Source organism: Urocitellus parryii, chromosome 15 (genome assembly GCF_045843805.1).
Source record: "Urocitellus parryii isolate mUroPar1 chromosome 15, mUroPar1.hap1, whole genome shotgun sequence".
Taxonomy (NCBI): domain Eukaryota; kingdom Metazoa; phylum Chordata; class Mammalia; order Rodentia; family Sciuridae; genus Urocitellus; species Urocitellus parryii.
In genome coordinates this window covers 26,889,365-26,901,689 of record NC_135545.1, presented here as the reverse complement: position 1 = coordinate 26,901,689, position 12,325 = coordinate 26,889,365, and the positions used below count along the sequence as shown (strand labels likewise).

The window sequence follows — 12,325 nt, the reverse complement described above, 5'->3', positions numbered from 1 at the left end:
AATTTGCAAAATCATTTGTTCCCGGTTCCTTTTTGTTGTTTAACAGTTCTTTTTTTTCCCCATCAGTTTTCCCCTTTTTACTTAACATAGTAAGAAGAAACCAGGTGGTACCTTCAACATTTTGTTAGAAAAATCTCCTAGCTAAATATCCAAGTCTACCCGTGTTAAGTTCTGCCTCCCACATAGCTGTGGGATGTAATTCCACGGAGCTTTCTGCCACCAAATAACTAGCATCCCCTGTCTTCAATTTCTGGTAACGTAGTCCTAATTTTTCGATAAGACTTCACCATAAGAGCCTTTAGGGTTCACATTTCTCTTCAACAGTTTGTTCTTGTTGATTTAGGTATTTTCTAAGGCTATCTGGGTTTTCCTGAATGTGTTCCTTAACTTTCTCCTTTTCACTAACGGAGTTATTAACATCCATATTTCTGTTAATATAGCTTTTCAGGCTTTAAAAAAAAAATCACACTCCTTAAAACTCTTCCAGCCTCTGGCCACTGCCTGATTCGAGAGCCAATCCCACAATTCCTAGCAGCACCCCACTCCTGGTACCAAGTTCCATATTAGTTTTTTATGGCGGCCCTTAACAGAAAATTACCTTCCATTTCCATAGGTCTGAAGTCTGATGCAGACATTGGGCTGAAGTCAAGGTGTGGGCAGGGCTGCGTTCCTTTCTGGAGGCCCTGTGGAAGAATTGGGTTCTTTTAGAGTTGGTTCCCAGTTTTTAGAGGCTGCCCATCTTCCTTGGCTTATGATCCCCTCTGTCTTGGAAACCAGCCATTACTGGTTAGGTGCGTCTCAGATCCCATCACTCCGACCTCCTTCTGCCTTTTGCCACCTTTCTCCGCATTTAAGGACCCTTGTCATTACAGTGCCCCCCCCCCTCCAGATAATCCAGGATCATCTCTTTAAGGCCAAGTGGTTATCCGTTGTAGTTCTATTTTACCATGGAATGCAGCATATTCATAGGTTCCAGGGGCTAAGATGTGGGCCTCTTTGGGGAGATCATTTTCCCACCGACCTCTGAGTCTATTTCTGTGCAGGCCAATGAAGCAGCTCGCTCTAGTCACCATCCAGTGAGGAGACAGGCCAGCCGCCTTGGTAGGTGCCTCTCCTCAGGCCCAGCCTGGCCTGATCATCCACCACTGACTCTGCCCACTTTAGGACAAGCCTTTGCCTCAGTGGCACGTTGTAAACGAGGGACCTTCATCTGGCTCATCCTGGAGGGTCCGGCATTGTGTTGGGTAGTGGGCCTCAAGAAAGAGGAGTGCGGTGGAACCTAAACTGGCACTCTGGTCTGGGAAAGCACTGTGGCCCAGTGGTTAGCAGGTGCCTGTCTCTGTGTACTGAGAAGCGGCTTTCTTGACTGAGGGCGGACCTCAGGGGCATGCATGCACGAGGCCTTGGGTTCAATCCACGGCATCCTCTCCCCTTAAGTTGCTTTTCTTCTTGCTGCTTCAGTTGGCAGTTATCCAAAAGGGGCACGGATGTTAATAGTACCTACGTCACGAGGATATTGTGAGAATCAGCTGAGGCAGGACCTGGCTCAGACCCTGTCTGTAGGAGATGTGCCATAGCAGTAACTACTGTAATCGTTCTGAGTTCAGCTCCATCTCTGCCTGCAACTTACTGGGTTGCTTCTGTTTCCCTGTCAGTGGAATGAGACGGTGGTGCTCTGAGATCCCTTTCATGCTCACCCTGCACCAACGTTCGCTTTACACGCAGGGACGTAATTGAGTTGAGGAGTATTCTGGGGTGGGCACCTGGTGTCTGTGGGTCCCCTGGGGCTAGTTTGAGCCTAGATTGAGCCTAGATTCTGCCTCTGGGGCCCGAGTCCCTGGTGGACATGGAGCCAGGGAAGTGACCCCGCCCAGCCTGGAGCTGATCTGTGGGGCCTCCTGTATCTTCAGCCACAGTCTCTGGGCCCCACTCTGCTCTGGGCTTTCCCAGGGGCGGGGGCCTGGGCCCCTCAGGGGAGCTCACAGCACTGTTGCTGGAAGCGGCCCCAGGAAGGGCCTCGGAGGTTGCCTAGTCCATGTCACAGAGGCAGTGGCTCAGAGGAGGAAGGCACCTTTCCTACAGTCCCAGGACCCAGGCTGCACTGAGGACCAGGGCTCCCAGCTCAGGCCCACGTCCTCGGCCAGGTAGGCTTCCAGGTCCCAGGTTTCCAAGAGGAGGTCAGGAAGACGCCCAGGTGTCCCCTGAGCTGTGATTGCAGGGGGGACACCTGTTGGGGTTCTGACTGCCTCCACAGGAAGCACGCTCTGTGTGTGCCCGAAGCAGGCTCCAGCCCTGCAGCATTGTCACGAGACGCTGGTGAGCTTCGATCTGCTCTCCTGGGACACCCAGGCTCTTGGGCCTGCTTGGCCACCAGCTGGGGTTGGAGTGACCTCTGCAGCTGGAGCTCCTTCCTAGACCCCAGCACGACTCCATAGTCTCCGTCGAGCTTTGCTGTCTCTGGACTTGGGAGACTGTCCCTAAAGCCTCATTTCTCAGAGAGGATTGGCAGCTGCTTTCTTGGAGGAGGAACCTGGTTAAAGGCTCCAGTGTTGGCAGTCAGAAGATTCCTTCCTCCAGTTTTCTCAGAGCCTTAGACTAATCCCTTCCCACCACCTCCGCCCGTGGCAGACATCACCAGCTGATTTCAGCACTCATTTCTACCCAGATCAGAGGTAGGCTCCGGGGTTCTTCTTAACACAATACCAACCTCTATTAGTTTACTTTACCTGTAGGTTCTCTTTGGTTTCTGGGACTCGGCCTCTCTGTATCATACGGGTCTGTTATCATCTGAATCATTAGAGTAGATGTTTCCCAAGTCTAGGGTCCCATTCTCTGATTTGGGGGAAAGTCCATTGTGATTCCTGTTCCTGGGGCGCGGGGGGGGGCAGGGGAGGCCCTACCTGGAGCATCACAGAACTTTGTTCTGCGGGAAACTTATTTCCTTGGTGCTTTTATTTTTTCCAAAAGAAATGGGTGGGTAGCCAAAAAGCTCTTTTGGAGCTTTGTGAAGAATTGCCAGGTCTTTTTGTGACTACCCTGAAGACAATCTGGATGGATGGAGTATTGTACCAGATGACCTTTTTATACATCTGGAAGGGACTTTGGAAACCATGAATTCCAGCTTCCCATATGACAATAGGCAGCTGAGGCCCGGGTCTCCAGATGGACTCTCTGCCCAGTGCCCCTAGCACAGACCATCCTTTGGGGCAGGGCCAAGGCAGGACACACTTGAGTGACCCCCTTGCATAGCATCTGGCACATTTCTGGGCACAGGAGTCACTTGAGGACTTGGATAGAGACCTCACTCCTGGGACCAGCTCAAGCTGTTGTCCTCTCTGGAAGCCGATGGTCATTTAAACATTTTCTATTGAATTAATTCAATAATTTTGTGATACTGGCCATTGGAAGCAAGGGGCATTCTGTCACTGAGCGACATCCCTGGCCCATGTTATTTTATTTTGAGACAGGGTCTCATTAAGTTGCTGGTGCTGGTCTTGAACTTGAGCTCCTCCTGCCTCAGCCTCTGGGTGTGCACCTCTGAGGCCTGACTGATGGTCATTTTTATTCACATGGACGGACGGCCCAGCTCAGGAATGTCCTAGACCTGGAGTCTCCTGGGCCCCAGCTGGTTTACCCTCCCGTGAAGACAGGGAGCTTCCAGGAGTTCCTTTCAGGACTATTTCTTCCTTTAAAGACAGGGGTTCACTCCCCCCTCCATCTGGGACCTTGCTTGTAGGAAGGGCCCCACTCCTGTGGGTCTGTGGCTAGCCCCTCCCCCAGTCCCTCTGAGCCCCTCCTCCTGCAGCCCCACCTCCGTTCCCTGTGGCCCTCAGAGCGGAGCTGTCTGCCTCCTCCTGCTCCTGCTGCTAGTCCAGCTTGGGAGCCTCGGAGGCTGCCGTGGCCTCCGCACCTGCTGCCTCCACCTCTGGCTGCGGCACCGTGGTCACCAAGTGCGATCACGTGAGCCTGGGACCCACCGGCCCCTTTCTGCTGCTGATGTATTCTGAGGCCCAGCTAATGTTCTTTTTTTGTACTTAATTGAATTTTTATCAACAATTCGCCCCTCTTTTATGCTTGTTTTGGTTCTTTTCCTGTAGCAGACAGCAAAAGCTTCCTAGAACCCATTTCCTGCCAGGCCTTTTTGCAGGATTAGTCATTTTTAAATGTCTTTAATCTCCATTTCGAAAGCAATTTTTTCGACTTATTTTGTTGTATTTCTTTGATAGTACTCTGGAAGGGGAGGGGAAGCTGAGGTTCTGGCATTGGGCTCTATATCTCCCGGTTGACTTTCTGTGTCGCAGCCCCCTCTCCTCGAAGGAGGGAGCCACCTTAGAGTTGTGGGTTTCCATCCTGGTTCTGTTGATAGCTGTGTGGCATTGGACAAATTACTTAGCCTCTCTGTGACCTGGTTTTTCCTCTTCTGTCAATGAAAATGGTAATAAGGGGTACCTACCGGTTGAGAGGATTGAGTTAATACACATAGACCCTTAGAAGAATTCCTGGCACAGAGTAAATCCACTTCAGTATTTACTTGAACGTGTGAGCGAATAGCTGTCAAGTGGTTCCTTTCCTTGAAGCTGCTTTTCCTGAATTCTGGAATTCTCCCGTGGAAGGGAATCTTGGGGGCGCCTTCACCTCATGCCCACACCCCTGCAGCTGAGTCACAACTTTGGCTCCTGCTCGCCAGCCTGGCTCTCTTCTGGAACAGTTAGCTTAGTGCCCCTCACACAAAACGCACTTGGAGTGGGTGGGACGGCGGCAGCCAGGGTGGAGTGTTATTTGAATAAAAGGCTTTAAACAGGGCAATCGGAGTTTGGGACTTTATATGTCAACATGCCCATTTCCTCTGATTGGGCCTTTTACACTTAAGGAGCCTTATTTTCATTTCAATTCAGATGATTATAATCTCAGCAGTTGCTCACTTTGTTGCTTGCAGAATAATATGCTTTGCTTTAGTTTTGAAACTTGTTTGCAGAAAAATAAAGCCAACCAGCCAGCCCCGCGGTGGCTCTTGGGTACTCTGGTGCCGGGCAGGTTCCGCTCTGCCTTGTCAAGGCCAGCGATTGAGTGACTGGTGTCAGGCTGTGGATTAGGTCGTGCACTTCTGGGAGATGCAGTCCGGCCAAAGTGCCCAAGCCTCTGGCTGCGTCCAGGGCCCAAATCCTCCACCTCCCTCAGCCTTAGCTTTCTCGTGGCAAAAATGGGACGTTCCATCAGATATGATTGTTTGAGGATTAAAAGAAACGAATTGCGATAAGAGACCTGGTAGGCACAGGGCTGGCGCACGGGGCGTGCTCTATCCACGTAGCTGCTAAAATTAGCACTAGTGGTACTAATTAGTACTAATTATTATTATTGGCAAAATAGTGCTTTTGTTTAACAGCTTTATTGAAGTGTAATTTGCACACATAACGTTCACTTATTCCAAGCACAACACTCGGCTGCTCTTCAGCGAGCCTGCAGAGCTGGGGGCCCCCCTCCATCACACCCTTGTTCGAGAGCTTTCCCGTTTTCTCACCGAGACCCCCCTTGCCTGATTCTGAAGTCCTTCCTGGGCAGCTGCGGATCTGCTTTCTGTCTGTGCCGAGGCCCTGTTCTGGATTGCACACCGATAGAGTCACATTGGTTTTCCTATTAACTTTTCTCGCCCACTCCTCCATGACGCGTTCCTGGTTTTGGATGTGGAAACTGAGTCTGGCGGGTTAAGGGAAGTGCTGGGGGTCTGGAGGCGTTACGGAGGAGCAGGGAGGGCTTGGGGTACCCTCTGGTCCCCAGGTGGCGTGAGGGTCTTGGGGGCAGAGGAAGCCCTGTAGGAATCCCTGTCCAGGCCCCTCCCAGGCAAGGTGCCGTTCTGTTCTCCCTCGCCAGGCGGGGGCTCCACTGGGCTCTGGGGCCTCTCTGGGCCCTGGAATGTCCCAGCCTTGCTCACGAGGCGGGACTCGACAAGGAGAGAAAGACCTTGACTACCTGGCTCTTCTTACCTGCACAGGTGTGGCCTTCTTGACCATTACCTGGGGAAGCTGGTGCACACCCACATTGTGGTCAAGAGGCCTGAAAGTGTCCTCGTATCAGTCTCGTCACTGTCCCCTCATCATTTCCTGGCTCTGGGTTACGTGTGCCACCTCGTTCTCCTGGGTTGCTCCGTGGGCGTGGCACTGTGAGAAGGTGCTCAGCAGGGGGCTGGGCACCCGGGGAAGGTGCCGTGGCCCCTTGAGGGAGCTAAGATGTCAAGATGGTATAGCGCCAGTCTGAGCTTGGCGGGGGGGCAGGGGCCGCAGGTCCCTCGGGGCCGTCCTAGCTCCAGCCATCCCCTCCCTTGGGTCCCTTTTGTCTGCACCCTGTGGAGCCCAGCTGGCGAGAGCTGGGGATTAGAGGCAGGGGCTGGGGCACCTCCCGCCGAGTTTCATCTGGGAAGCTGGCAGCGGCTGCGTCCTTCCCGTCCGAAGGGCCTGTAACGTGAGGCCCCCAGGGGGACGGTGCCCTCGCTCAGCTCCGGGAGGGTGTTCCTAGAGGTGCTGGGCTGCAGAAGCGAGGACGCGCAGCCGGGAGCCTGGGAGCGCAGCATCCTTCCAGGTAGAGCTCTGCCAGCCCTGTCCGCTGGGGTCAGGCGGGTCTTTACAGGGTCGCAGGGGCCTGGGCGGGCAGCGGGGTGGTGGGTACGGCCTAGGACCACGCACAGCACCAGGTTCTCCAGCCCAGTCCTCACTGTCTGTTGAAGTCTTGGGGTCAGCCTGGGACAGCAGGGGCCACTGCAGATAGCCTTGTGTGGGAACCCTGGGGTGTGAGTGTGCTGGTGCTGGTGAATACGTGTGCATGTGAGTGTGTGCCTGTGAGTGTGTGCATGTGAGTGTGTGCATATGTGAGTCATGGTTTGAGTGTGTGGGAGTCACAGCGTGAGTGGTGAGCGTCTGTGACTATGTTGTGACGGTGTGTGTGGCTGTGTGTGCACGTGTGCAGGCTTAAGTCTGAGTGATAATGGGAGTGGATGTAGGCAGGAGCGATGGTGTGTGTGGCTGTGTGTGTATGTTCAAGTGTGTGTAGGTGTAGGAAAGGAGTTCAAGGGGTGTTTGTGATGGCGTGTGGGCATGGGTATGAGTGTGTGTGTGTGTGTGTGTGTGTGCATGCGTGTGCATGCGTGTGCTTGCCCGCTGGCCCCTTCCCTTCCTGCAGGCCTGGGTTGCCTCTGGGCTGAGACGTCTGAGCTACTTCAGTGAGACTTTTCTGAGGACTGAGCTCCGCTGGCTGGCTGGCTGGGGCTGGAGAGGCGGGGGCAGTGATTTTTTTCCTCGGGGTTACAAGAGCAAGGTCAGCGCAGCCGAATCTGAGCTTTTGTTTGTCTCTCCCCTGCCCGCAGCAGCCTGCGGTCTGTTCCATTCATTATTAAGTTTTAAATCCACCCGATGAGAAACTTGAGCCTGGACCTCGCTCCCTGCCCGGGCCTGGGGAACCTCTCTGGCTGTGCTGGCTGCTCTGTGTGCCTTTGTTTTCCCAGGAACGGCCAGCCCTGGGGTTTGTTTAGCTTCCCTCTGAGGCTGGAAGGGCCAGCGAAGCCTGAGGGTGGCCCTGGTCCCCAGGGAGTCTTTGCGAGGAGAGCCGCTTGGTGGAGCTCCGGGGTTGTCGCTCCGGAACTCAGGGTCCCTCCCTGGCCCTCCAGGTCCTGTTCTTCCATCACGGGCACCGTCAATCCATCTCCTAGGACTGGGTCCGGGTGGACTTGGGGCAGATCCAGGGATGGCGTGGAGACAAAGAAATCAGAGGCTGTGTGCTGGGAACCCTCAAGGCCATTCCCGAGTGCCCTGGGTTCCGATCCCCATCTGAGTGCCAAGTGCAGTTCAGGAGTCCTGTGACTTCACACCTCTGATTTCTTGTCTGTTACCTGAAAAGCTGTTCCCAGCTCTATGGGTCCCTTCAGCCACAAAGAACGTGGTACAGCTGATAACAATAAAGGGCTTTTTTTTTTTTTTCTTGCAACATTTTACCTATGCCCCTAAGGACCGGTGGGATTGCCCTCCAGGATCAGGGGGTGGAGGGGACTCGGCTCCCAGGTGTGGATCAAGCGATGGGACTTGTCTTCCTTTTGGCCTGTGGGACTGATGGTCCGTGAGGTCACTTCCGGTGACTTTGTCCAGGTTGCCGCTCCTCCCCCCTTCGGGGAAGTGGCTGGGAGCTTCACCTCCGGTGGGGGGTACCACATCCAACCAGGCCCAGGCAGGTGTTGCTGAGGAAAAAAGATATCTCCCCTCCGCGTCCTGCTGCTCCTCTGCAGATGGGAAGGCCCGCATGTCCACTTGCTTCCGGCCCCCGGCTCCCCCCGGCTCCCCCTGCAGCAGTTGGCCAGCTGCACAGCCTCAGCCCGAGAGCTGTCGAGAAGCTGGCTCTGTCCTTGTTTCCCGGCGGCCCTGGGAATTGCCTCTAATCTCTTCTCTGCCTTCCCCCTGCAGATGGTGATGACGACCCACAACTCTCCTGGGTGGCCTCGTCTCCCTCCAGCAAGGATGTTGCGTCACCCACGCAGATGATCGGAGATGGTTGTGACCTCGGCCTCGGGGAGGAGGAAGGGGGCACGGGCCTGCCGTACCCTTGCCAGTTCTGCGACAAGTCCTTCATCCGCCTGAGCTACTTGAAGAGGCACGAGCAGATCCACAGCGACAAGCTGCCGTTCAAGTGCACCTACTGCAGCCGCCTCTTCAAGCACAAGAGGAGCCGAGACCGGCACATCAAGCTGCACACGGGCGACAAGAAGTACCACTGTCACGAGTGCGAGGCGGCCTTCTCCCGCAGCGACCACCTCAAGATCCACCTGAAGACCCACAGCTCCAGCAAGCCCTTCAAGTGCACCGTGTGCAAGCGCGGCTTCTCCTCCACCAGCTCGCTGCAGAGCCACATGCAGGCCCACAAGAAGAACAAGGAGCACCTGACCAAGTCCGAGAAGGAGGCCAAGAAGGACGACTTCATGTGCGACTACTGCGAAGACACCTTCAGCCAGACGGAGGAGCTGGAGAAGCACGTGCTCACCCGCCACCCCCAGCTCTCGGAGAAGGCGGACCTGCAGTGCATCCACTGCCCCGAGGTCTTTGTCGACGAGAACACGCTGCTCGCCCACATCCACCAGTCCCACGCCAACCAGAAACACAAGTGCCCCATGTGCCCCGAGCAGTTCTCCTCCGTGGAGGGCGTCTACTGCCACCTGGACAGCCACCGGCAGCCTGACTCCAGCAACCACAGCGTCAGCCCGGATCCCGTGCTGGGCAGCGTTGCCTCCATGAGCAGCGCCACCCCCGACTCCAGCGCCTCCGTGGAGCGGGGCTCCACCCCGGACTCCACCTTAAAGCCGCTGCGGGGCCAGAAAAAGATGCGGGATGATGGGCAGGGCTGGTCCAAGGTGGTGTACAGCTGCCCCTATTGTTCCAAGCGGGACTTTACCAGCCTGGCCGTGCTGGAGATCCACCTGAAGACCATCCACGCGGACAAGCCCCAGCAGAGCCACACGTGTCAGATCTGCCTGGACTCCATGCCCACCCTCTACAACCTCAACGAGCACGTCCGGAAGCTGCACAAGAGCCACGCCTACCCCGTGATGCAGTTTGGCAACATCTCTGCCTTCCACTGCAACTACTGCCCCGAGATGTTCGCCGACATCAACAGCCTGCAGGAGCACATCCGCGTCTCCCACTGCGGTCCCAACGCCAACCCGCCCGACGGCAACAACGCTTTCTTCTGCAACCAGTGCTCCATGGGCTTCCTCACCGAGTCCTCCCTCACCGAGCACATCCAGCAGGCGCACTGCAGTGTGGGCAGCGCCAAGCTGGAGTCTCCGGTGGTACAGCCCACGCAGTCCTTTATGGAGGTCTATTCCTGCCCCTACTGCACCAACTCCCCCATCTTCGGCTCCATCCTGAAGCTCACCAAGCACATCAAGGAGAACCACAAGAACATCCCGCTGGCCCACAGCAAGAAGTCCAAGGCGGAGCAGAGCCCAGTCTCCTCGGATGTCGAGGTGTCTTCCCCAAAGCGGCAGCGTCTCTCGGGAAGCGCCAACTCCATCTCCAACGGCGAGTACCCCTGTAACCAGTGCGACCTCAAGTTCTCCAACTTCGAGAGCTTCCAGACCCACCTGAAGCTGCACCTGGAGCTGCTGCTGCGGAAGCAGGCGTGCCCCCAGTGCAAAGAGGACTTTGACTCCCAGGAGTCCCTCCTGCAGCACCTGACCGTGCATTACATGACGACCTCGACCCACTACGTGTGCGAGAGCTGCGACAAGCAGTTCTCCTCCGTGGATGACCTGCAGAAGCACCTGCTGGACATGCACACCTTCGTGCTGTACCACTGCACCCTGTGTCAGGAGGTCTTCGACTCCAAGGTGTCCATCCAGGTGCACCTGGCCGTGAAGCACAGCAACGAGAAGAAGATGTACCGCTGCACGGCCTGCAACTGGGACTTCCGCAAGGAGGCCGACCTGCAGGTGCACGTCAAGCACAGCCACCTGGGCAACCCGGCCAAGGCCCACAAGTGCATCTTCTGCGGGGAGACCTTCAGCACCGAGGTGGAGCTGCAGTGCCACATCACCACGCACAGCAAGAAGTACAACTGCAAGTTCTGCAGCAAGGCTTTCCACGCCATCATCCTCCTGGAGAAGCACCTGAGGGAGAAGCACTGCGTGTTCGACGCCGCCACTGAGAACGGCACGGCCAACGGGGTGCCCCCTGCAGCCACCAAGAAGGCCGAACCCGCCGACCTGCAGGGCATCAACAGCCACGAGGCCAGCGAGGATGACGTGGACGCCTCGGAGCCCATGTACGGCTGCGACATCTGCGGGGCGGCCTACACCATGGAGGTGCTGCTGCAGAACCACCGGCTGCGGGACCACAACATCCGGCCGGGCGAGGACGACGGCTCGCGCAAGAAGGCCGAGTTCATCAAGGGCAGCCACAAGTGCAACGTGTGCTCGCGGACTTTCTTCTCGGAGAACGGGCTCCGGGAACACCTGCAGACGCACCGGGGCCCTGCCAAGCACTACATGTGCCCCATCTGTGGCGAGCGCTTCCCCTCGCTGCTGACGCTCACCGAGCACAAGGTGACCCACAGCAAGAGCCTGGACACGGGCACCTGTCGCATCTGTAAGATGCCCCTGCAGAGCGAGGAGGAGTTCATCGAGCACTGCCAGATGCACCCGGACCTGCGCAACTCGCTCACGGGCTTCCGCTGTGTGGTCTGCATGCAGACGGTCACCTCCACCCTCGAGCTCAAGATCCACGGCACCTTCCACATGCAGAAGCTGGCCGGCAGCTCGGCCGCGTCCTCCCCCAATGGCCAGGGGCTGCAGAAGCTCTACAAGTGCGCCCTGTGCCTCAAGGAGTTCCGCAGCAAGCAGGACCTGGTGAAGCTGGACGTCAACGGGCTCCCCTACGGCCTGTGTGCTGGCTGCATGGCCCGCAGCGCCAACGGACAGGTGGGTGGCCTGGCCCCACCCGAGCCTGCTGACCGGCCCTGCGCCGCCCTCCGCTGCCCCGAGTGCAGCGTCAAGTTCGAGAGTGCCGAGGACCTGGAGAGCCACATGCAGGTAGACCACCGCGACCTCACGCCAGAGACCAGTGGGCCTCGGAAAGGCACCCAGACGTCACCAGTGCCCCGGGTAAGTGCAGCGCGCCTGACCCTGCCCTCTGCTCCTTGGGGATCCCCTGATCCCTCCAGAGACTGCACCCCGAGTGCCATCTTTCCTGTGTGGTCCCTTTGTTAGCCCAGAGAGGCAGCACTGCCCAGGGCGGCCGAGCACGTCTGCCCTGCAGGACACGACACTGCTTTGAATCCACGTTGCCCTTTTCCTTTCCCGCTGTGTGACATGCACACACAGATGATCTCTCTGGGCCTCATTTGTCCAGAGCTCATCGGTGCAGTGGGAACAATGATCACCTGGACTTCTTAGAATGGTGGTGAGGGGCCAGTGAGATTCAGTGTCTGGCAAGTGGCAGCACACATAGCCCTTCCTCAACCATGGCTGGTGTCTCTGAGGTTGGTCTGATGGGCGGACTGGTGGACTTGCTCACTGGGTCTCCTTGGGCAAGTCACTTAACTTCTCTGGGCTTTTGAGCTGGGCTTCTTTTGATAAGTCTTGGAGGGGTCTCCCAGGGGTTTAGAGCCCAGCAGGGGGCTGGGAAGCTCAGGCACACTTGCTGGAATCCAGGTGTCATGATTACCAACAATAGCATCATTATGTGGGTGCAGTTGTGGTACATGGAAAGCCCTTGGGTGCTGTCATCGGTAGTGATGGACTGATTGATTCCTCAGCTTTTCTGGAGCACCTGTTATGTCTGGAGCCTAGGAGCCA

At 56.5% G+C, this 12,325-nt stretch overlaps 1 protein-coding gene across 2 annotated transcripts in view; it reads left to right on the top strand.

The window, feature by feature from the left end:
- Znf423 (zinc finger protein 423) overlaps window positions 1–12,325 on the top strand; it is a 318,905-nt gene that overhangs the window by 180,647 nt on the left and 125,933 nt on the right. For both annotated transcript variants that reach the window (XM_077793144.1, XM_026410221.2), the window contains one exon: window positions 8,442–11,632. In XM_077793144.1, the coding sequence (XP_077649270.1) occupies window positions 8,442–11,632 (3,191 nt within the window). The remainder of the gene's footprint in view (window positions 1–8,441; window positions 11,633–12,325) is intronic.